This window comes from Mustela putorius, unplaced genomic scaffold, assembly GCF_011764305.1.
Source record: "Mustela putorius furo isolate JIRA1106 unplaced genomic scaffold, ASM1176430v1.1 tig00003836_pilon_pilon_pilon, whole genome shotgun sequence".
NCBI lineage: Eukaryota > Metazoa > Chordata > Mammalia > Carnivora > Mustelidae > Mustela > Mustela putorius.
The window spans coordinates 2003608-2030066 of NW_025421989.1; the positions used below are offsets into that span (position 1 = coordinate 2003608).

Sequence of the window (26459 nt, forward strand, 5' to 3'; positions counted from 1 at the left end):
AACACTTAACAACTTTGCATCAGCCTCACTGAAGCTGAAGGTTACGTATTTTAAATCATACACATTCCCTGGAAACATTCTCCCAGAGTCCAAGGGCAGTCTGGACTACTGGACAAAGGACATGAAGAAGACGTTTTATGCCCCAACGCCGTTAAGATTTCATTTTATAGGACTATTCGTGATGAGATCCACCAGGGCAAATGATGGTGAGAACATCTGTTCCCGTGAGCCCAGGGTTACCAATTGACATTAGAGAACCCAGCTGATATAGAAATCTGTGGGCACGGGGTATGGACCCTGCCTTCAGTGATAGAGAAAAACAGTAAACGGATAATCTACTTGGTTGGCAAGAAGACATTTTCAGTGTTTTGTCACTCTAAGAAATAAAAACCAAGATGGGACATTATCTTAAAGTGACATATGCTGAATGAGGTAGGCTGTCTTATTAAAAGTCTACTTTCTTTTCTCAAGATTTTGAGGTCAGCTGTATGCCCAACGTGGGACTCAAACTCCCAACCCCGTGATGAAGACGTGCACACTCTACCGACTGAGTCCCCCAAGATGAGCCCACCAAGACGACCTCATGCATAATTTCTTCTTGTCAAAGATGGTGAAAGGGTCATGTCCACCTTGGACCCCTCCCAAAAGGCAATGAGGAACAACAGGAAGAAGTTTTTTTTTTTTTGGTTTTTTGGTTTTTTGTTTTTTAAGATTTAATTTATTTGACAGAGAGAGAGAGAGATCACAAGTAGGCAGAGAGGCAGGCAGGGAGAGAGGAAGGGAAGCAGGCTCCCTGCTGAGCAGAGAGCCCGATGCGGGGCTCGATCCCAGGACCCTGAGATCATGACCTGAGCCGGAGGCAGCAGCTTAACCCACTGAGCCACCCAGACTCCCCAGGAAGAAGTTTTTATGAAGCATAAAGCATGGGGCACCTGGGTGGCTTAGTTGGTTAAGCACCTGCCATTGGCTCAAGTCCCCATCCATGGGTCCTGGGATTAAGCCCTGATTTGGACTCTCTACTCAGCGAAGAATCTGTTTCCCTCTCTCAATCTTCCCCTTCCTCTCCTGCTCTCTGTCTTCCTCTCTGCCTTGCTCTCTGCCTCTAACAAAAAACAACAACAACAACAAAAAACTTTAAAAATACATACATAAATAAATAAGACATGAGGATTCAGAAGGGGCAAGCAGACAGCAGGACAAAATGTTGGAAGCTATCCCAGGAGCTGGATCCCAAAAAATGGAACAATCCAACCCAAGTGCTGGAAGGGGTCTTCTGCTGAGAGTGGAAATGGGTTAGGAGGAGAGGGGAGAGAGCTCCTTGACGCAGTGTAAGCAGGTATTTAATTCTGATAAAAAGAGGAAGTCATCTGAGCGACAGCACCACACACCCGCCAACGGCGATGATCAAAAAGGCAAGACAAGACTGGTGACGGCGAGGACGTGGAGAAAAAGGGAACACTCGTGACGTTGGCGGGAATGCCAACTGGGGCAGTCAAAAATGCAGACCACGGCTTGGAGGGTCCTCAAGAGGCTGAAAAGGGAAGGACCCTACGACCAGCAACGGCACAAGTGGATACTGACGTGAAGAAAATGCAAACAGTATCATAAAGACATCTGGCCCCCCCGTGCTCACCACAGCGTTACCGACAGCAGCCAGGCCCTGGCAGAAACCCACGTGTCCACTGACACATGAGCGGAGAAAGGAAACGAGGTCTACACGGACCAAGGGCTATTATTTGTGCTTGGAAAAGGACATCCCACCATTTGCAACCATGTGGAAGGACCTCCAGGCCATTATGCTGAGGTAGATAAGTTGGGCGTCCAACACAAGTGAACGTCCCCATGGAACCCCAACACAAGTGGGAATGGAGGAAAAATGGCGGCTTACTTGTCGACCAGCTTCTTGGCGAAGCCGAAGTCGGTGAGCTTGATGTGCCCCTCGCGGTCCAGCAGGATGTTCTCGGGCTTCAGGTCCCTGTAGACGATCTCCCGGGAGTGCAGGTACTCGATGGCACAGACGATCTCCGCGGAGTAGAAGAGCCCCGTGCTGCTGGAGAAGCGGCCTCGGTTGCGCAGGTAGCTGAAGAGCTCACCCCCGGGCACGAACTCCATGAGCATGTAGAGGAAGCGGTCGTCGTGGCACGTCCAGAACCTGCGGGGGAACAGCAGCAGCATGGGAGTGAGCCCCACAGGCATTAATGATGTCCTCCACACGGGCCAGGGTGTCCACGCTGAGCTCTGGACGCTAAAGTATGCAAGCAAGCGGATGTTAAAATCTGCTAGAGATAGAGGTTAATAGACAGCAGCAAGAAAACCAAGAGGGCTCCTGGGGGACTCGGTTGGTGAAGGGTCTGCCTTGGGCTCAGGCCATGATCTCAGCGTCCTGGGATGGAGCCTGCTTCTCCCTTGGCCCCTCCCATGGGCTTGGGTTTGCACTCTCTCTCAAATAAAGAAAATCTTAAAAAAAAAAAAAATCTCAGCCCATAGGCTGAATGGTTCACCCCAAGATGATGCGTGGAAGCCCTACTCTGTAGGACTTCAGAATGGGAACATACAAGGGGATAAGGTCTTTGAAGAGGGGACGGAGGTAAAATGAGGTCAGCAGGGTGGGCTCTGATGCCACAGGACTGGGGTCCTTATAAAAAGAGGAGATGGACAGACATGCACAGATAGATGACCCTGTGAAGACACAAGGCGAACACAGGGTCTACATGCCTCGAAGGAAAGTCTCAGGAGGAACCAGCCCTCGGCCGCACCTGGAACGCAGACTCCCAGCCTCCAAGACTACAGGAGATAAATGTGTGTTGTTCAAGCCCCTCAGTCTGTGGGATTTGTTCGGTAGCAAGAAAATTCATGCACATCTTGGGGAATCACCCCTGGTTCAGCAACCCAACCCTGTCATCGAGACTGGAAATATCCAGTATATGAACAGACCGCCACCCAAACACCGGCCTGGGTAATGTCCCAGAGAGTCAGGAGAGGCGATTTGCCCTTGCAAAGACACTCAGAGCTCTGTTACAGTCAGGAGAAGCGGTGGTGGGGAGGGGGGGGGCAGTGTGACAGAGACACCAGGTCCTGTCTGCTTTTGAGAAGTCTTGGCCAAAGGAAACAGTAAAAAACACATTGCAGGAAGGCCAGCGGTGATGGAGGAGGAATACTTTCTCATACAGGAGAGCTGGGGAGAAGAGAAACGAGGTCTGCTACTACGCTCTGCATTATGGAGAGGACGTAGGTGTCCCCCAGTAAAAGCCGCCCCATGGGATGGGGGACGCACAGGACGCTAACCATGGCCATGCTAGCGTGTCTATACTGTAAGGCTCCTGCTGGTGTCTTCTGGGATCAGGACATTAGGGTTCTTCCCTGCAGAGTTGACTCCCCATAAGCTTTCACCAAAAAATACAATTATGCCCAGAGAACCAGCCATCCCTGTAGGAGGATGGTCATGGCACCTGCTCTACCAGAGGGTCTCACCTGCCGGGATGGGCCATTCGAATAAAATAAAGTAAAATGGGGTGGGGGGAGAGGGACAGCTTGCCACGACATGACTATTAACTGGAAGGGAAACCATAAAGGGGTAAGCCTATCCAGTGATCAAGAGGCATGTCAGGTAAGGGTAAGTAATAAAAACATGACGAACAAGAGGAAAAAAATCCCCACCACAGAAATGAAAAACTCTGCTCCGCTCAAGGAAATCAGTTAAAAAAAGGATGTTTGGTTTGCTAATCACGGTGTTTCCATGTATCAGCAAAACACCGGTCAGATGTGCAAGAGGCTTTCATGAAATGCACGTGGAACTCATTCGGGGTTGCTGTTTGGGAAGACACGTACCCACCAATGGGCTTTTTGCACAAACATCATCGTCTCTCCAACCTACTAAGCAGCCGGAGGTCCCTGTTTTCGGTTACCGAAGGCTTTGCATCTGTGTCCTGCTTCCCCTTCTTGCTTCTGGCAGCTCCAAACGCTCAAGATTTGCGGTCTGGAGGCACGAATGGATACAGGAAGCAGGAACGCTGCTTTGGGGGTTTTGGTTGCTACTGCCACTTCCTGGACAAATCTTTTACAGTTACACAGCCTCTGTGACCAGCCACAGGCTTCCGACCATTTCAAGCCCGGAGGGGTGTTTCCTTTCTGCCCCAGGCTCAGCTTCTTAATTAGTAGGGCAGGAACGTTTCCTTCCCGCAATGCTTCCATATAAATGCCCAGTACTTCAAAAGCATACGGTGGCCATACTCTGCTCTCCTGGGGGAGCTTGGAATCCAACAAGGACTTCACCACTCTGGTGGGGAATTATGTTCTAGGGTCCAAATAGCACGGGAGTGGTGAACTTATAGAATGAACCTTTCTGGAGGCTGGGGAACGTTCTAGATTACTGCTGAACAGGAGGAGTGCCAAATTGAGCTAGAACTGCCCAGAAAAGGCCTGGTGTTCCAGAATTTGGGGGCAGCATGGAGCCCTGGAAATGACCCCCAATGGTCAAAACTAAGTCAAAGAACTACCGTCTTCTGCAGTTTTGTCGAATTTCACTGGAAAGGTAGGAAAATATGCAGAATCCTGCAGAATCCACTCAAATACATTAGGTACATGCATGTGCTCACACACACACACACACACACACACGCACACTCACAAATTAGTATGCACCCATTTTCTGGATATATTCTACAGCCACTCCTACTGATCCACAGCCCAAATAATAATCTACTCTGATCCTTTCTCAACGCTTGAGAACAATGCATCAGCCATGTTGGAATGCAACCTAATTTCACCCTTCCACGGCATGGGAGATAACTCACCATGGGGGAGATGACAATGGGCCAGGGGAGTGGGGATTAATCAACCAAGTGGAATGCGTCAATCCCCAAGACAGGATGGGTGGAGATCAGGAGATTCGGGCAGAAGGAGTGGGGCTGATGATCTTGGAGTCCATCAACTGGGCTCCAGGGGAGTTGCATCTCATCCACCGGTAGGTTTATTTATACAAAAATTGGGACCTGGTGTCTATCATTCTGCTCCCAATTCCAAGATGCATTGTTGTTCTTTTCCCCACACCACCGAGCAATTCTATGACACTAGCTGTGTGTCCTACACTTCGACTCCATTCTGGCGCTGTCTACACCTGGAGACAGCAGGAGATCTCACAGGGGGAAGGGTGCACCCTTCAATACTCCCCCAGCACACACAATTCTGATGCCAATCGCAGTCCAGGTCCTGTGTGTCTGGTAGAGCTGCTATAGGTTAGAGGTTCCAAACTCTCCTCCTTGGGTCCCAATAATCTGGCAAAGGGGCTCCTAGAGCTCAGAAAAACATGTTCCTCACTGGGTCATGGGTTTACTATACAGAGATAAAACTTGGGAAAAGCCAGATGGTGGAGACGCAGAGCACCAGGTGTTGGGAAGGTTGAGAACTAGCCATCTGGTCTTCTCCAAGTGATCCACTCCCCCCAAATCTCCCCAAGCTCCCCATCCTGGAAGCTCCCAAACACTGTACTTCTGTGGTTTCAAGGAAAGCTTCAGGATTAAATGACCGCCCACTGGGGATTAACTCAGCCTCTAGCCCCTCCGCCCCTCTGCAAAAGGACCAAGAATTCTAACCCTCCAATTATAGGATTGGTTCCCAGGCAACCAGCCCCTGCCTCTAGGGTGTTTCCCAAAGTCACTTCTTCACATAACAAAAACCACCTTTGTCACTCTTATCACCGAGGAAATTCCAAGGGTTTTAAGAGCTCAGTGGCAGGGACAAAGACCAAATGTCTACAATCAGATTATCACAGTGACAAAAATCACAGACAAATGACTGAGTGGGGAGAACTAGCCCTGTAGACATTTGTAGCCCATTTGTTGCACAAATTTCTCAATAAAATCCAACAAAGTACCAACTACAACCCAAAAAAGGGCACTCTATCTTAAGTGGACAGCCAATCCTACCTACACACATCACAGTCCAGCGCAATCCATCTCCAGTATCCTTGAGAAGTAACAGCTCTCAAATAAACGTACTCCATGAAGACTCAAAAACAGACTGTGGGGAAAAAATAAATGTGTGGGGGCCCAAGCTCCCCTCCCTGTCTTTCCTCAAGTCCAATAAATATCTTAAAGGGGGGAAAAAAATTCCACAGGCATCTTTTCCTCATATTTGCATGAATTAGACTTCTCTTATATGGAGAGAATGGTTAACATTGGGCATTATGAGTAAGAACCAAAATATTTTAGGAGATGCTGACATTACTATTCCAAAAACATTGACAAGCATTAGGTCATCACTTGGGGCTTGTGGGAAGGGAGGAGGAGTCCGGGTGGCACTACATGAATTCAAATCTGGTTTTAGAAATTGAGAAACAGTACTAAGGGCATCAGCCAAAGCAGTGGTTAATTCATTCCCATTGCTTGTAGGACTTGGCCCCTTGTATGGAGTCTGTAAACAACAAAACTCAAGGGCAAAAAGACATAAGCAGGTTTGTCACCAGTGGTATGAGAGAAAGAGGCATTTGTGGATCTAAAGTTTGGTATATATTAAGAGTCTTGCATGAGCACTGTGGATCAACAACTCCTGAAACACAACTCTATTCACCTCCACATTCAACTTGCTCTTTGTTTCATTTACTGGGTAATTTCTTTTTTTTTTTTTTTAAGATTTTATAGATCCAAAAGAGAGAGAGAGATCACAAGCAGTAGGCAGCAGGTAGAGGGAGAAGCAGACACCCCACTGAGCAGGGAACCCAACATGGGACTCAAACCCAGGACCCTGGGATCATAACCTAAGCCGAAGGCAGACGCTTCATGGACTGAGCCACCCAGGCACCCTTACTGGGTAAATTCTGACCAAGGACCTCATTGTGCGTCAGGCAACAATCTGGATACAGAGCAATGGAAAGGGCAGGTCTAGTGTTGACGGTCTTGAGCCGTGCAGGCTAACTGGGGAGCTGAGTGTAAATAGGAAACACAGGATGGCAGGAGGGAGTCAAGAGTGGGTGGAAGGAGGGACCCGCAGGCAGGATGAACCTCTGGCAAAAGAGACTATCCAATGGACATCCAAAAAGCCTGGAAACTGAGGCACAAGGACAACACTGGGACAACTCTGTGCCAAAGAGCTTGAATTCTATCGTATGCACACAGGGAACCTCCCTCTCCCATGGGATTTGACTGCAGAGAATTGCCCAGGTCAACAGTTACACCAAAAGGAAGCCTTAGCCTAGGATCTGGAGTGGACGCTCAGGAGAAAGAAAGGGATATGGGTGAGCTGTAGTAGTAGCTCATTCACACTACACTGTGTATAGTAGCTTCTGTGAAGATGCTACTGAACTGGACAGATCTGGATGGATGTGGTGATGTGATTTACAACAGGAAAGGGCAGGATCCCAGGCTGGAGTGTCCATGGAGGCAAAGAAAAGAGGATCCAAAATGGTGCCCGGAGGGCTGGAAGGGCCATTTGGGGAAACCAAAAGGAAGTACTGATTGGGGATAGGAGGCCAGGAGCAAAGTCAACAATTCATGTTTGGACAGAGGGACTCTCAATTGTCTGGGAGGCATCTGAGCAGAGCAGGCTGGGAATAAGGAGGACTCAAACATCCAGCTCAGGGGGAAGCTGGGATGGAAGAAAGAGCATGGCTTGGCTGGAATCGTTAAGTACAAAATCCAGAGCAAAGGGGTCATGTGGGGATTTCTGGAGCACATGCACACCCACATACACACCTGTCCCGATGGAAACGTCCCAAATGTGTTCTCCCAAAACCCCCCACAAGGGATCCCCACAAAGGTAAGATAGAAATAGAGGGAAGGGTGTGTATAATATACTGCGATAATGCCCAAACCCAGTGTGTGTGTTTGTGTGTGCACATGCACTTGAAGGACACAAAAGATCCATATCAGACTGCCCATGGGATGACCTGGTGATGAGGGAGGGTGGGAAGCAGATAGGAAAGCCCTGCGCACGGCAACCTGAAGAAAAGAAAACCCGAAAAGAGAAAATCTTAAATCTCTCTACCAAGAGGAAGGAGATAGAATTAGAAACTGAAAATGCATTCAAGCAGTTAAAGCAGGGACTGGAACAGACACGTGTACACAGCAGGTTCCTAGCAGCATTATTTATGAGCCAGAATGTGGAAGCCATCCAAGTGTTCCTGGATGGATGGATGGTTGGTTGGATGGATGGATGGATGGATGTGTGGATGGATGGATGGATGATGGATATGATGGATGGATGGATGGATGGATGGTTGGATGGATGGTTGGATGGATGGATGGATGGATGGATGGATGGATAGATGTGTGGATGGGGGGGTGGATGGATGGATGGATGGATGGGTGGATGTGTGGATGGACGGATGGATGTGTGGATGGATGGATGGATGTGTGGATGGTTGGATGGATGGATGGATGGATGGATGTGTGGATGGATGGATGGATGGATGGATGGATGGATAGATGTGGATGGGGGGGTGGATGGATGGATGGATGGATGGATGGATAGATGTGTGGATGGGGGGGTGGATGGATGGATGGATGGATGGGTGGATGTGTGGATGGACGGATGGATGTGTGGATGGATGGATGGATGTGTGGATGGATGGATGGATGGATGGGTGGATGTGTGGATGGACGGATGGATGTGTGGATGGATGGATGGATGTGTGGATGGATGGATGGATGGATGGGTGGATGAGCTGGTGTATAGGTGGATGACTGGATGGATGTATGGAGGGGTAGGTGGGTGGATGGAGGGATGGGTGGATAAACAGCATGAGGTCCATGAACAGAATAGAATATGACTCAGCCTTGAAAAGCACGTTTCCTGCACCAGCTATGACGTGGATGGACCTTGAGACCATGGTGGCGAGTAACAGGAGCCAGACACAAAAGGACACATCCTACCTGATTCCGTGTATATGGGGTCCCTAGTGGAGTCCCATCCATAGAGACAGAGAGATGGTGGGGCCAGGGACTGGAATACAGGGACGGGGAGTGACTGCTTCATGGAGGCAGAGGTTCAGTTTGGAAAGATGGAAAGTTCTGGAGATGACAGGGGGGATGCAATAGCGTGAATGTGCTCGATGCCACTGAGCTGTGCACTTAAAGATAGGTAAAGTGGCCAACTTCATGTTTAGGTGCATTTTACAGCAATGAGAAATTAAAATTTTTAAGTATATTCAAGAGTAGATGTGAACCTATGAAGAGCAAAAAAAAAAAAAAAAAAAAATATAGGCTGTAGTTTACAGTGACAAGGAACACACAGGACGTTCTGACTCTGGGCCCCCAGCCTGTCCCTGACCTCAGCTCAGAGCAGCGCCTTCCGCTGTTAACACTGACTACAGTGTTCTATGTGCAAAGTCTGTGGCAGGGCTCCTACCTGAAGGTGTTAACTGACCCAAAAGCCAAGCCTCGTTCCTTTAAAGAGTCTATCGTAATGGCTTGTGATGCTGCAGAGGACTTCTGCCCTTATATAAGATGAGGAGACACCTCCCGTGGATGTCACACTATCTGTTCTTGCTCACCTCTCTGTGCAACCTGAGGCTCTGGAAAGTTTCTTCTACTTTCTGACCTGTCACCATGGCAACCAGATCTGCCCCAAGGTACCTTTGGCTTGCTCCATCCCCCATTCCAGGGTGTCCTCTGGCTCCTGACCTCAAGGGTCCCCTGCCTACAACCAGTGGTTCTGATGGCCCCTAGCTGGTGGCTGTGCACCACTCTCTCCAGAGATAGCTACCTCTTGCCCCTCTGTAAACAGGCTCCACTTCACCCCCCACCCAGGCTGCTGAGAGTATGCCATACCCAGTATATTACTGGGCCATGTGGGGACAGCGTGTCCTCCTCCTCATGCTTCTGGAAACCCCCACCCCCGGCAAGTGCACAGGAGCCCAGCAAATGCACCTGGGCACACATGTTCCCACCTGTACCCCCACAGCATGCAGACTGCCCTGTTTCCCATCCGCTTTTCCCCACTGCTCACTGGCACAGATGCTGCCCTTCCAGCCACTCCCAGAACCTCCAAAACTCAAAGACACATTGTCAGCATTTTTAAGCTTCAAATGGACAGAAGTGCATAGAGAGTCAGAACAGGGTCTTCTTTCCCCTGTGACTACATGGGCAACAAAGGAACAGCTTTGCCAACTACCTGACTCCAGACTAAGAGACACGGAGAGCAGACCCAAGCTGGTGGACATGGAGAGATTGTTGCTTTAGGCAACATCAGCCCTAGCCTGGCTCTGCTCATATGCAAGGCGGTGTACCAGGTTAGGGAACGTGATGGGGTCCACAGGCTGGTCACCACAGACGCAGTGATGGAACTCCTGGCTCAGCGGCTGGGTCCAGGAACGGAGAGTGGGTCCCCATGCATGCCCACTTACTGTCTTGCATCTCTGTCTTCAGCACTGGCTTTTTCAGCTGGCACAGCTCTGTCCCCCCAATGGATTGCTGGAGGTGCTCAGAGCTATGTGGATGGTCAAAATTGGGAAAGGACAGAAGTCCTGGCATCTAAGGGTGGAGACCAGGGATGCTACTCAGCGTCCTACAATGCCTGGGACGCCCCACGTCACAGAGACATCCACCCCCAAATGTCAGGTGCACCCAGGCTGAGAAATCTGGAAGCAGCAACTTCCATCAGGTAAAGTCTGAGCGCTGGAACCCATGGTAAGAAGAGGTAAAGGTGGCCGGAACCATGCAGGCGTGCGAATCATTCTTCCCATCCCGATGGAGATCACATCAGCACGACAAGCAGGCTTCCAGAATAGCCCTGGTGAAGCATAATCACCATCCACGACTGTCATTACCTGCACCAGAAGCTTGACTGATTCCGCCCTACGGCAGGCAGCACAGCTCACCCGGAGCACACCAAGAGGTCCTACGCCAAATGTTGCTGCTCGGCGGCCAGCGATACTGGTCCCACATCTTTGCGGCTCAGAAAGAGGGGCCACCGCCCCCATCCACCAAGACCCAAGGTAAAGTCACTGGGCTCTGCTTTGAAAGCCTATCAACTGGTCACACCGTGGGCAGGGCGGTGGGGGACACCTTAGCAAAAGACGCAAGGCGCCCGTTTCCTGAAGAGCCGTCACCACATGGGAATAGCTGCTTGCAAGCAAGGCCATCTCCATCTCCAGAGTTTGCAAGCACACATGCAAACACTGAAAGAGAACAAGCTGCTGGTCAAGAAACACTCTCGTACGTCCTTCAGAATGATGGGAACAACCAGTCACAAGCATCCAGGAGACACGTGGTTATTTTCTCATCTTGGAAAAACAAACAAAAACCAACCTGGCATGGTTAGGAGAAAGGAGAAATAAGAGAGGACTGAGATGGGGGTTGAGGGACTGGAAGCAGACACTCAGCGGGACACGGGAGGAGGTCAGACAGAGGTGTAGGGGGTTGCAAGTTAGTTCCTGGGACAGATGGACCTGTCCTTGACCTCCTGCAGCCCCTCTGAGTCCATGGGGACCAACCAACCCACGGTGCAGAGGGTTCGATAAAGACTGTGGCATCAACATAGTTGACCACGAGATGTCCAAGACAAGGCAGTGAGAAGAATAAGCCCTTGTCACCCAGAGGTACAGGAAAGGGGGCATGAAGAACACCAACCAGGGAGGGAAGATGGAGGAGCTGCCCTCCCGGAGGACAGAAGAGGGTAAAACTCCCCAGTCCTGCGAAAGTGTAAGCAAAGGCTTGGGAATCCACACGGACTTCCATGGGAACACGGTCCCTGGAGGCCAGAGATGGGAGGCTCGTGCAACAGGGTTTCTCGCCACAGTGTTGCTCAAGATCTGGACACTGCGGTTGTAGGTTATGTGTCCTACTTCCTTATCCAGTCTGGGTGAGCAGCCCCCGACCCGTCCGCTACAGTGGGCACTTCAAGTGCCCGATGAGGGAACGGCTCTGCTCTTCTACTCAAGCTTTCTTGCTTTTGCCCTTTGTGATGGCTACTTGAGTGGATCATTTCCAAGAGGCCCTGGTGCCCAGACATGTGATCTAACAGGAATCTTGATGTTGCTGTGTAGACAATTTTTTTTTTCGTGGTGTGATTAACATGTACTGTCAGCAGACATTAGGAGAAATACATGACTCTCCATAAGATGGGTCGGCCTCATCTAATCAGCTGACAGCTTTACGAGGAAAAAAGTGTCAGTGCCTGGGCAGCTCAGTCGGTTGAGTGTCTGCCTTCGGCTCAGGTCATGATCCCAGGGTGCTAGTATCAAGCCCCGAGTCAGACTCCCTGCTCAGTGGGGAGTCTGCTTCTTCAACTCCCTCTTCCTCCCTCCCCAACTTGTGCTCTGTTGCTCCCTGTGTCAATAAATAAAATATTTTTAAAAAGAACAACAACAAAAAAATATGAGGTTTCCCACTGAAGAGGGTATTCTGCTTCTGGATCTGACGGCTATATAAAAATTGTGCCTGAGTCAGCAGCTTCCAAGGTGGCTCTGCCGAGTTCAGATTCAAGACATAAACATCAACTCTTACCTTTGTTTCAAATCACTTGGCCAATCCCATGGATTTCAGACTTGGCAGCCCCTACAATCACGGGAGTCTGCTCCCAAAACTCCATCTCTTTGCTCTCCTTGTCTGGAGTGTGGTGGGTACTGTACCCAGGGTGTTTCCTCCCCATCCCTGCACTCGGCATCCTTGAGCTGGCACACCTGCCATGTGCTGACACGTTTCTGTGCAGACAGTGAGATCTGAACTCTGTGGCTTTAGGTTCTACCAGGAGACAGGCAAGCAGGACACATGCTCACAAAGAGAGAGGAGGAGGAGGGTCTGGGGAAGGTTCCTCTCTACATGTACATGGCATGCTACTGGCCTGAGTTGGAGGAGTGCGGATAGGCTGTTTACGCTCCTACATTACACAGAGCAGCCCACCACAGAGAATGATCTCGTTCCCTGATGTCAATGGTGCCAAGGCAGAAAACCCTATTCTGGAGTCAAACAACTTTAGGACACCAGCAATTTCTATGCCCCCAAAAGGGCAAAGAGCAGACCCCAAGCCTCTGTCCCACAGAAATCTGGATTTTGCACCCCAGAATGTAAGTTACTCAGCTCTTCTAAAATTATCGCCATGGGCTGAGCTGGCCTTTGGAACGACTTTATCCCCAAACATAACTTATTCTCAAATGTGCATTTAATGAATCCCCTGACATCTTCTCAAAAATACTAGAGGAGCGGTTCTCATACTGAGCTCGGACAATGCCGCCGGCGGACTTGCCAAGTCACTCAACCCCAACTTCAAAGCCCAAATAACCAGCTTGATACCCAGAATCAGCAGCATTCCACGTGGCCTCAAGAAATGCAAGCAAAACCTGCTCCATGTTTTCAGACAGTCTGGGATGCAGGATGTCGGGTGAAGTGACCTCCATTCACAAGACAACCTGTGCAGCTGGGGGACTAAATACATTCTTCATGGATGGTCTTTCCCCACTAGTACGTGTCCCTCATCACATGGACCTGGACACTCTGTGGCTCCCATCCATAAACGTGGATCCCATCCATAGCATGATCTCCGTGCTATGTTCAGAGAATTTCCAGAGTCTGATTTCACTAGCTCAACTCATACCCAGTGTGTAGACACACCTGATGTCACTCCAGTGAGAACACACAGAAAAAAGCAAGCACTAGAAGAATATCGTAATATGATCCACGTGCTCTGAGAGGTCTACTCTTGGCAAGTCACTAAGTAGGTGTTATAGCTGAATTATATCCCCTCTCTCCAAATTCACATGTTGAAGCCCTAACTCCAGGACCTCAGAATGGGACCATATTTGGATATGGGGTCTTTAAAGAGGGGATTAAGGTATAATGAGGTCAGAAGGGTACACCAAGATCCCATAGGACTCTCCCATTGCCTCTTCCCCTCCTTGTGCTGTCCCTCTCTCAAATAAAAAAAATAAATAAATAAAATCTTAAAATCTTCTTAAAGAAAAGAAGAAAAAGAAAAGGGGAAGACAAAACATGCACAGAGGGATGACCATGTAGGGACACAATGAGAACACGGGGTCTACACACCCAGGAGAGAGGCATCAGGGGGAATCTGCCTCAGTTCTGCCTGGATCTCATACTCCCAGCCTCCAGGACTATGGGAAATAAATGTGTGTTGTTTAGGTGCCCTACTCCATGGTATTGAGTTATGGTAGCCCAAGTGGACTGATACTTTCATTTTCCATAATTTTCACGTAACGGTCACCTGGAAATGTTTATCACTTCACATCACTTTACATCTTCAAAGGATCTGTTGTTGATAATAATTTCTCCAGAATCTGAGCATTTCAGGACTGAGCAGACACGACAACGTGCCTCATTTTGTGCAGTATCTCAGTACTGTTGGGGAGAAACCAAAAATGGATCAGGATTGGTAGACAAATTTTTAAATGACGTCCTACCACATTCTGCCAATGAGGATAACCCTTCTGAGAAGACTAGTGAATTGTTCCTCAAATTCCATGTTCATTTAATGATGAGGAGACATTCCTATTCCTCAACCACACCCTTCACTAAACTTGACATATAAGAAGACGACATTTGACTGTGACCTGCACTCCAGTTTTGCAATCACAAAGCCCATCCAGAGTCCATCATGTGTCAACATATGGTCGTTGTGTCTTCTCAACCATGAAGTGGTTGGCTTGAGACTCCCTGTCTTGGGAAGGAAGACCTAGACACGTGACCGCAATCTGGCAATATCATAACGGAGCCCAGGTCTCCAGAAGATATTTATTTAAAACCCTAGCGAGCTAATGATCCTCCCTAGAATCACTACTTCAGTTCCTCCAAGAGACATAACTAGACGCTTTCCTTAATTCCAGAAGAAGATCTAACGCACTCGTTTTTATAATGGCTGTTCCACCGTGGACCGGACGGGAGAATTCACACGTGGTGAGTGAGCAACGCTGAGTCCCCGAATCGCTGGCTATTTCTGTTTCCAGGACTTGAAACCCTGAGATGCACCTGACCCCTCTTTATCAGCACAAGATCACCCACAGCTCCATAAAAGGAAAGTAAAACAAAACAAAACAAAAATTCAGCCTATTCGTTTCTCCTCCTCATTAAACATGCAACACAGTAGGGACTCTGGGCAACACGCTGCTTTGGTCTTGGAGGATGGGAAGCTGGGGCAGCTGTGCATTTACAGACGTCCTTCTCAGAGTCTGCATACACGGGAGATGTTCCAGAGCTGTAACCAAGAGCTGTCTCTGTGTGAGGACAGGTGTATCAGAGAAGAAAGATAGGAGTTGGTCCAATGGGAGGGATGCTTGGTGGGGAGACACACAGAAAGGAGGCACTGCAGGGGAGGGGTGGCCTGCCAGAGGCAGGGAATGACCACAAGGATGGCACCTGCCTCCTTCTGCAGGTGGCACTTCCCCCCTACTGCAGGTGGCTTTCCGAGATGGGACCACGGGTAGCAGGGTGGAGGGAAAGAGATAGCAAGCAGAAGGTAAACCCAGAGGTCAGTCCATGATGAGCCCTAAGTGGCTCGGGTCAGATTCCGGGGTCACTATTCCCCGTGGATCTGTAGGTACCAATGAAGGTCACCAGACAGACATCTGGGGAGGATCACCATGGCTGGAAGATGAAGAATGCCTTGGAAGGAAGGAAGAAAGGATGCTAGGGCAAAACCAGGTGAGAGGCCAGTATTGGACATCAGGGCAGAGACAGGGGGCCCCAGCTCAAGCAGGGGCTGTGGGTTGGGAATGAGAAGGAACAAGAAGAACATGGTGGAGGGGAGACATGGACCCTGGTTGGAAGGCACCCACAATGTGGATGGGGAAAAAGAGAGCCCTATCTGGGCCTCCCATCTCTGGCACCTGGGTGCAGAATCGTCTTATCCTGTATTAGGAAACAGGGTGGGAGAACAGAGATTTATTTGTTTAGTGCAGGGAACCCTCAACTGGGCACATCTGTGGTGTGTCCAAATGGAGATACAGTCGTCCTCGAGAAACCCAAGGAGTGACCTGCATGAATGAGGCTGAACTGGTGATGGTGACCCAGAAGGGGATGAGGGGAATGGAGTGTCTGGTGGGACCACCCACACTCCTACTGCTCACCCAGAATGGGAGCAAGGCCCAGGCAGAGGCTCTGGTCCCAGACAGCCAGAGGGCCAGCTGTGACCTCACTTCACACACCCACCCCCGACCCGGCATCTCAGAGAGGGAGAGGACCCAGAGAAGGCAGTGGAGGGGGTGGGGGAGACTCACAGCTTGACCAGGAAGGGGTGGCTGACTTCCTTCAGCACCGACTTCTCGTTGTGTACATGTTGCTCCTGCTTTAGGCGGATGACGTCGGGGATGCTCATGACCTTCAGAGCAAAGAAATGCTTGGCTGTCTTGTCCTTGACCAGCTGCACCCGTCCAAATGTCCCGGTGCCTGGAGGGGGAGACAGCACACCAGGCTGCATCAGGACCTTAAGAGAATCCATCAGCTTTTGCAGCTCCCAACCGTGGTATATGGCAGGTGAGAGTATTTCCAAGAAGCTCCATTCTGGAACTTTCAGGTGAGGGCATGTACGACACACACGTCAACAAAGACATATCAAAGGCAGGTTAACAAAGATCTGCCTTGGAAATGTTCTTGAATTAGAGGGAAAGCTGGCCATCCCCTCTACATATGGGCCACTGTGGAGACTATGTGCATAAGCACACACTCATACAGGACAGGTGGGATGCAGAAGTGTGGTAAAGGTGTGTTGTGGCATTTCTCTTTGGGATTTCTTGATTAAGGCAAAGGTATTAGGCACGTGATGCTCATGAAGAAGGCTCTTGAACACGTTAATTAATGCCTGCTCAAAGCACTTGGTCTTTATTTTAGAATTTGCTAAGGACTGGAAAATGGGATAGATATCAACATGATAGGGGAAAAGATGGCTACTTGGGTAGGATATAAAGAGAGAGAGGGCTGAGATTGGGGTGAAATTTTAAAATACAACTATGCAAGGAAATCTGACACTCGTTTGTACCCTGGTGGGACATTTCCAACCCAAATGCACCTTCTTTCTCCACCGTCAAGCTGTCCTGTTCCTCTGTGCCTCAGTGTGGGGCATGGTGTCCACCCGTCAAACCGGTGGGCAACCACTTAATGCAAACATGAGATCAAAGATCCAAAGGAATTCTTTCTGTGACTAGAGCAAAGGTAAAGTAGAGGGGCAGAAAAATGTAAATTGGTACGTGTGAACGTTGGGTTCCATGGTGCCCAGTGAGCTTATCCATGTCGGCTGGGTTTTCCATCACCGTGTGTCTAAGCAATGAGGCACGGGAAGGGGTCTTTCTGGGGAAGAAAGTCTGGGGAACGGTGAACAAGAAGGCTCTCTGGTTGGAAAAATGGCAATTAACCTAAGAGGGAGAAAGGAAGAAAGATCTGTGGGGAAGACAAAGGACTCTCTCCTCCCTCCCAACACAACCACACAGCGGCAGACATCCTTTCTTCTTGCACAGGGTTAGGACCTACGTACGGTAACATGAGCAAGAGCACAGAGTCACACTCAAGCAAAAACATTTTGTTTTAGCGTTTTCTATAAATGAGCATTGCCAGGCTGTGAAATATATCTCCTTGCCTCCTTGGTGGCGGGGAGGGGCGGGGCCCACGATGAGTAACCTTGGCTTTTAGGCAGAGTTTCCGATCATGAATATTTTACCCTAGGAGGAGCAGAGAGGGAGCGGTGAAAACCCAGGAAAGCAAGTGTTGTGTAAGGAGCAGCGAATGATGAGGCGTGTGCTCATTGGAAGGTCACTGGGAAGTGAACACAGAATTGAAACAGGGTAAGGCAGTCACATGGGGTAAGATGCTGTGGAATGGAGTCCCAAATGGGAGGTGGGGTGGGGCGGGCTATGGGGGGGTAGGCTGTAAAGAGAATGAACCGGCAGAGCTTAGAGGTCTTTAGGAAGACACTGAGGTTTCTGTTGGGCTAGGTGCACATAGCTGGGGACACCAGCATCTGCTGAAAGATTTGCCCTTTGTTTGATCTGTGAACTGGGGCAAACACATGAATCCTTGGGCTTCTACGGTCCCTCTCTCCAACAGGACAGAGCATAGTGCAGCCTGTAAGTCCTGCCATGTTGTCTCATTTTTATGGTAGAAAGAAGACCATGTGGCTTCCCCCTCCTTTCTCTCTCTGGTACCATTCCTCCTGATCACCTTTCTCACCACCCCCGGGGAAGGAGCCCCTTCATCACTGGGTTTGCATTTATTGGATCATATTTTGCGTTTTCAGCCCTAGTGTCTGACCTGCATCTGGACGTTCCCTGTGCCTACGTGAAAGACAACACCAACTATGACTCAGATTTTTCCACAGCAACGTGGAAACAACGAAGCTGGAGGCAACATCTTTCAAACTCTGTCTGAGCAGGGTCAGCTGAAAGCACACAGAACTCCAAACGGGTTACTAATGCACTCAGGCAGCTGGAGCCTGAGCTACCCTGGGGGATGCAGGAGTCCCTGGACGCCACAGTCAGGTGACCAGACCACACAGGATAGGAGTCTCGTTCAAGGTGGATGAAACTAGCACTCTACAATTTTCAGCTCGGCCAGCTTAAATGCACAGAACACAAGACAACATTAATGGTGTTGGTTGTAAGGCATAAAGGTGGTGGAAAGAAAATGGGCAGAGATTTCTCCACTTGGTGTTGGGAGCCTCACCAGTATATACCCCCAGGTCTCAATAACTCCCTTCAGAAAGTAGAAAAGTCCATTTTTTTAGCTTTGTTGCAGGTAAGGATGGCCACAGGATCTGCCTCTGCCCAGTAAGATACACAATGGAATAGCAGTCAGCCATTAGAAAGAAAGAAAGAAAGATTCCTACCATTTGCAATAACATGGATGGACCTTGAGGACACTATGCTGAGTGAAATAAGTCAAAGGCAAAGAGAGAATGATCTCACTTATATGTGGATTCTAAAAAAGAAAAAAAAAACTCATAGAAAAGAGTTCAGATTTGGAGTTATTGGAAGTGGGGTACAGGAGTAGAGACATTGGATAAAGATGGTCAAAAGGTGCAAAGTTCCAACTGTAAGATAACTAAGTCCCGGGACATTACCATACAACCTGATGACCACAGTTAACACTGCTATAGGATATATGTCAAAGCTGCTAAGAGAGTAACCTAGAAGTCCTCACAATAAGAAAAATAACTTTCTTTAGCTACATGAGGAGATGGATGTTAACTACATTGAGGTAATCATTTCAAAATATGTATTTGTCTACTCATTATGCTGTTACACCTTACACTCACACAGTGCTGTCGATAATATCTCAATAAAACTGGAAAGAAAAAGTCTTTACGCCCAACAGGCTTTAAATAAAATAACACATGCAAAGCCCACCACACGGCATCTCAGTGGAGGTAATAAATGAATCTTCCATCAGCATAAAATGAAGTCAGCTTTGTAAATGTTCTGTGTGATGGCGGTTATGTAACTCTATGCATTTGTCAACAAGTCATCAATGGAGACACTTAAAATGCATGAATTTTGTTGTGTGTATATTATATCAAGAACATTAATCGTCCCCCCACCAAAAAAATTTAGGGTGATATAGGTTTTTTTAAATAAGCTCCATTAAACATAACTGGCATTTATTTCTATTCCTTATTCTTTGGGGTAGGAGATGCCGACATCTATCAACCATTGACTGAATGACAGAACATACCCTATGGGAAAAGGATCCTACACCGGACTATGGGGACTGGAGACAAATCTCCTGCTACAGGGCAAAAGAGAGAAGGGCTGATATTCCCACTTCCACATTATCATAATTCCAAAGTCTGACATGTGCAAAACACTTCCGAAGAAGTTTCCGCAAACATGCAGCTGAAGAAATGTCATCTGAAAAGAGATGTTATGGTGTTGCTCACCTTCTGAGGCAGATTCTCTACACCACATCTGTAATATTGGGGAACGGAAGTCCACCTGGGATATCAACTCACCATACAGTACCCATGGCTCTGGGAGGACCAACTAGGACCAACAAGAACTAGAAATGCCCAGGGTGTGAGAAGTGCTCTTACTTAGAGAATCATGGGAAAAACATTACTGTAAGTTTAGCCACGATAAAAATGCTCCAGTCAACACACCAACTTCCAAAATATCAGAGACCACCATTTTGTGTGTGTGTGTGTGGGGGGGGGGTCCATGTTGGGATTGGACTGTAACTTGGGGCAGTAGGCTCACGTTTTCCATACCCGTGTGATTAATCCCTGGGCACATGTTAGTTGGATAAATGTGCAGATGACTGAATTCATGGATACGCCAACGGAGGAAACCATTTAATGGAAGGAGCAGCAGAATATCTCTTGCCTAAACCAATGGAGGTCCTTTTGCAAATGTGGGCAAAGTCAGAGGAACCCACATAGATAGAGAAGCAGGAGAGAGGAGGAGGTTAGATCCCAGGGTGGCATCTCGGTCCTATGTTCCTGTATGGCATAAACACCTTTCGCCCTAAATACCTCAGATTTCACAAAGAATGCACCATAGAGCATTTAAAGCATCTCCATATATTTGTAAAAAGAAAAAAAAAATATCTCCACTGTAATCCAAGTAAGGTCCAGACAGGTGTTAATGGGATCAAGAGAAGCCAGTTCCTAGTTTCGTGGACACTCTTTGATTATGGAAGATATTACCTCTGGGAGTGAGGGCACATGGGGACTCTCCCATCTTGTAGTTTACAACATCTTGTGATTCTTAAATTATGAATAGTCATATATTTTACTTAAACAGTTTTAGAAAAAGTCATCTCGATCATTATACCCTAGATGGGAACCCTAGGTTGTCATCTTCGAAAAGCCCTATTACATGGCACCAGGGTGGCTCAGTCCATTAAGCACCCAACTTTTGGTTTCAGCTCAAGTCTTGATCTCAGGGTGGTGAGGTCTCACCCCACATCAGGCTCTGGGTTTAGCACGCAGTCTGCTTAGGATTCTTTCTCTGTCTCCCTCTGCCCTTCTCCTCACTCATGCACACTATCTAAAAATAAATAAATTGAATCTTAAAAAAAAAAAAAAAAGGAAAGAAAGTAACCCTATCACCTAAGGCCACAGATGCAGGATCTGACTACAGATATTTTGCAAAAGGAATCCATAAAGTCTCTTGCTCCAAGAACATCTGTTCAGTCTGATTAGCTGGAAGTCCAGTGACTGGAGCAGGTCACCTGCCGCCTTCTCTCTTATCTGAGTGGACCTTCCTTTGCTACCATAAAAACAAAGAAACAAACAAAAAAAAAATTAGGAGGGACAACATCCCGAGCCAGCTGCTAAGAATCTTTCCCTCCTGGATAGTTCCTTTTAGGTTACTTTTTTTTTTTTTTTTTTTTCCCACCACACATTTAGTCTACTGCTAAATTTAGTTCAATGATTTCACTGTTTTTTGACAGCAGTGAAAAGAAGCATTTCCTGTAGTTTCCTATAAAAGACTCCTCGTGATGTTCTTCCCGCTGTCCCTGTAAGTTTTTAAGCAAGTGCCACTAATTGATGAGTCCATCCTAGCCTGTGGCCCTGAGCCTGACTGCTGGTAACTGCAGAAATGAAGAAATGAGAATGAAATGAAATTCTGTCCCCCCTGACACTCCCAGAGATAGAACCATGCGTCTTGCTGGCCTCCCTTCAAGCAGAGTTCCCCCACAGATGGGCGCCCCATGAGTTCTTCCACTATAAACATAAAACTAACTACAAGCGGGACATGCTCTCAGCTCCCAAGGAGCTCATAATCAAACAGACACACAAGAACCACAACACAGCACAGGTCCAAAAGAGCATTCAAACTGAGCACAGGAGTTAAAATACCTAACCCACGACCTCGCTGTTTACACGCTGTGGAAAAGAACAAGAGGAGAATAAGGAAAAGGTAGCAATTGATCCCAACGAAAGAGCCCCTGGCAGCCAGCCCGGACAGGTCAGAGTGAACCACCACCAGCTGCAATCACATAAAAGTATTCACATGTACACAAATAATTACAAAGGCATTTCTATTTAAACAAAGACAAAGACAGAGGTGCCTGGGTGGTTGAGTCGGTTAAGCGTCTGACTCCTGATTTCAGCTCAGGTCGTGATCTCAGGGTCATGAGTTCAAGCCCTACACTGGGCTCCATGCTGGGTGTGGTGCCTGCTTAAAAAAAAAAAAAAAAAAAGAAAGAAAGAAAGAAGAAAAAGTAAACACAAAGACAGACATGGATACTGGGTTTGATTTGAATGTGCCTATATTCAGGACTCCTTCCTCCTCCGCAAAGGCACAGTCAAAATTAAATGCCACTTCATTTATTTATTTAATCTGGCTATGACTATAGGGCTTTATTCTGTGCCATGGAATGGACTCTGACTGGGTTACAGAGAAACTGTGTTCCCTGATCCCAGGGTAAGAAGAGTCACAGAAGGCGTTAAAGATGGAGAGATGCACAGTCATGTGACAGATAATGGGTGGATGGATGGATGGATGGATGGACACATGGATGGATGGATGGATGGATGGATGGATGAATGGTTGGATGGATGGATGGATGGTTGGATGGATGGATGGATGGATGGTTGGATGGATGATGGATAGTTAGATGGATAGATGGATGGATGATGGATAGTTAGATGGATAGATGGATGGATGGATGGATGGATGGTGGTGGATGGATGGATGGACAGATGGATGGATGGACAGACAGACGAATACATGGGTGGGTGGGTGGATGGATGGACAGAGACATTGAGTGATTGAAAAGATATATGAGACAGATAATGGATGGACAGAAGCATGGAGGAGAAGATAATAGAAGCTCCTAGATCAGCACAGACAGACACACAGATCACAGGCAGATGATTGACAGACAGTTGATATAAGTAAGAGAGAGGAGATCAATAATGGATGGATGGGGTGGATGGACGCAGAGACAAAAAGATTAGACAGCTAGTCGATAAAGAGAGATATAGACAAATTAACAGGTGGTTGATACATACATTGATAGATGAGGGAGAACAACAATGAGATAGGTAAGAGATGGGTGAACGGACAGATGGACAGAATGACACCAGCTTATAAACAGACAGACAGATACTAATTCACTTTTTAAGCATATTCCCCAAACAGAAAAGAAAACTTCACCAAAACCCACTTGGCATTAACACTTAACTTCCTGCTTCACATAATAATAGGCCACACAAGGTTGGGACACTCAAAACTACGCAAGAGCTTCAAGCACAGAGAGAAAAAAACAAGAAACCAGCACAAGACCGAGCCCGTGTCCGCCCCCCATCCTGGAAGAGCCTACACCCAGCACGCCATGCGTGAGTAGAACAGTAACACGCGGACGACGGCACTTAAACACACCAGCTGCGACTGCTAGGAAGGGAAGTGAGAGTCGCTCCTGACACGCAGGAGGGACGGCACAGCCATGTCTGAGTTAAAGACCCATGTAGGTCTCACCATCACCCGCATCCTGCATTGTTACATAATATGCAGTGTCCCCTCAATCAGGACGCTCCGTGCACTATCGAACGGGCATCCCAGATGCTAAGGAAACAGGGCAGGCACCTTCCACGGGAGGGAAGGAGGGTGCAGGAGACCCTGCGCCGCTGAAACGGGGGGGGTGGTCAACAGGCCAACGGCGGATGGGAAATCTACAGGACAGCTTCCCAGCAGGGCTGCAGAGACGTGGGAAGGAAATGTTGGGGTGCATGCTTTCCCTACGCATACTGCAGAGAAGCACGCTTCAAAGGCGGTGTCTCCAGGAGTGAACAGAGCACCCCTCACCTCCCTGCCCATTGCTTGGCCAGCCACTGTGCCCTGCCCTGCATTTCCAGGGAACACGTTCCTTCCTTCTCCTTCAACTTGGTGTGTGTGGTACATTAAGGTACAGAGGGTGACAGAGGGAGTCTACAGCGAGCAGTACTGACCACAACCCTTCCCGGGTGGCACCCCCCAAGAAGCTACTGAAGGGTCTGGACCGTGCTTCAGATCCAAAGACTGTCTGAGGATGGGACACCCCTGTCCTCCTCCCCTGCCGTGGCCCAAGATGCACTAACAGTACATGACTTGGTGGGAAAATGACACATTCATTGAGCAGGTGCTTGATGTGGTCTGAAGGAATTTAGCAAGACTGGTACCCAGCAGGAAGGCTCTCGGACTCCATGAGTGACCCAGACAGCTGACCCTTCAGGAACACGAGGATTAGCTATGCCGACCCCTATGCAGCCAAACAATGCATGCGACTTCTGACTGCCGTAAAACACAACTACTGATAGCCCATGGTTGACCAGAAGCCTACCTCAGGACAGCTGACTCCCACACAATGTGCATGTTCTATGCATTATTTACTGTACTTTTACAATAAAGTGAACTACAGAAAAGAAAATGTGATTAATAAAATGCTACGGGAAATACATTTACAGTACTGTACTGCATTTATTGTTAAAAAAATTAGAATAAAATAAAAATCATATATAAGTGACCCCTCCCAGTTCAAACCCACAGTGTTAAGAGTTCACTACTATAACACAATGCATGAATTTATTACTGCAAAACTCTCCTGTTTTGTTTTTGTTTTGACTTTTTTTTGAAGGGGGTATTTCCCCCTCCTGGTAATCTCAGAAAAGGTTATAAGCTATAATATATGAAATAGCATCTAACACATGCAATCTTCCTTCAAAAACCCACTTTTTAAAATTCTTGTTGGGGGCACCAGGGTGGCTCAATGGGTTAAGCAACTGCCTTCACCTCAGGTCATGCTCTCAGAGTCTTGGGATCAAGCCCCACATCGAGCTCTCTGCTCAGCCTACCTCCCCATCTCTCTCTGCCTGCCTCTCTGCCTACTTGTGATCTCTGTCAAATAAATAAATAAATCTTTAAAAAAAATCTTAAAAAAAAAAAAAAAAAGAATCTGCCTTCGGCTCTGGTCATGATCTCAGGGTCTTGGGATCAAGCCCCACATTGGGCTCCCTGATCAGTAGGGAGTCTGCTTCTCCCTCTCCCTCTGCTGCTCTACCTGCTTGTGCTCTCTCTCGCTCGCTCGCTCACTCTGTCAAGTAAATAAATAAAATCTTTAAAAAATAAATAAAAATAAAATTCTTGCTGTACACAACTATAATCAGACTTCTGTTTTTGGGGGACAAGGTCCTTGAAAAAAAATGTGTGCTAATTCTGTGACTGAACTTAAAACACAGAACTGGACACTTTGAAAGGGTGAAACATATGGCCTGTGAATTGTACCTCAATAAGCAAAATTTACAGAAGAGGTTTTGGATAATCTCATGAAGATTCTTTTTTTTTTTTTTAAACTTAGAATATTTATTTCAAATATCAGGTGAAAAGACTGGACTAATTCATCTCAACTCTGGGTGGGAGGTGGGTTGTGTGAATTTAGACAGCTTTGTGTTTTGTTTTGTTTTGTTTTTTTTTAAACAAGTAACTCCCTCAGAATTTTGCTGAGTCAACTGACATTCGATTTCACACTGTCCTATTTCAAAAGATAAAAATAGAACAGCCATTTTGAAAGCACAATTCTACAAGTTATTTACTAAATTATCCTCTCCCCTATCAGAGATACAGAACGGATAATCAGGAAGGAAACACACACACACACACACACACACACACAGGAAGTTTCCACCCGCCCCCAAAAGGAGCAAATGTCCCACAAGGGAAATGCCTGGAATTCCTGGCTCGGCTGTGGTGTTCCTATAAGCACGGTATCTGCAGCTTTGAGCTCTGAATGTCACTTGGATGAATCTTCACCAAGAAGAACAAAGGTGGGTCTTCACACGTTCCCAATTTAAAAGCTAGGCAGCCCTAGATGCAGCCCAACGCTGGTTCCAGGATGGGATGGAATGTCATAGTCACCCCTGAAATGCTCCAAAATGTACTACAGCCCTTTAGATCAGGGTTTCTCAACCTCAGCACTGTGGACATTTGGGACTGCATGACTCTCCCGGGCGGGGCGTCAGCGTCTCTGGTCTCCATCCACCATATGCCTGGAGCAACCCTACACCCAGCTGTATCAAACAAAATTGTCCCCTGACCTTGTCAGGTGTCCACAGAGGAGCAGAAACACCACTCGTTGAAAACCACTGCCAAGTGATTGCTAGAGGATAATTACACAGCCAGATAGAGGACTGATAGATGATAGAGGATAGACAGATAATGGACGGACAGATGGGTGGACAGATGGGTGGATGGATGATGGACGGATGGATAAAAGGATCAATGATGGATAAATGGATGGATGGATGAATGGATGGACAGACAGATAGATGGACGGATGGACGGATGGACAGACAGATGGATGGACAGATGGAAGATGGACAGATGGATAAATGAATCAATGGTGGAAGGACGGATGGATGGACAGACAGATGGATGAATGGATGGACAGATGGATGATGGTCGGATGGATAACTGGATCAATAATGGATAATTGGATGGATGGATGGACAGATATACAGATGGATGGATGAATGGATGGACGACCGATAGACTAATGGAGGAGGGGATGGATGGACGGACAGACAAATCAGACAGAATCTCTCTCACT

At 47.8% G+C, this 26459-nt stretch overlaps 1 protein-coding gene across 1 annotated transcript in view; it reads right to left on the bottom strand.

Annotated features, from left to right (window-relative positions):
• The window catches only part of PRKX (protein kinase X-linked), a 77367-nt gene that overhangs the window by 32855 nt on the left and 18053 nt on the right, over positions 1-26459 (bottom strand). Inside the window, exons 2-3 of the mRNA XM_004768294.3 lie at positions 16163-16331; positions 1889-2152 (exon numbers count right to left, since the gene is read on the bottom strand). Coding sequence (XP_004768351.1) covers positions 1889-2152; positions 16163-16331 — 433 coding nt within the window. The remainder of the gene's footprint in view (positions 1-1888; positions 2153-16162; positions 16332-26459) is intronic.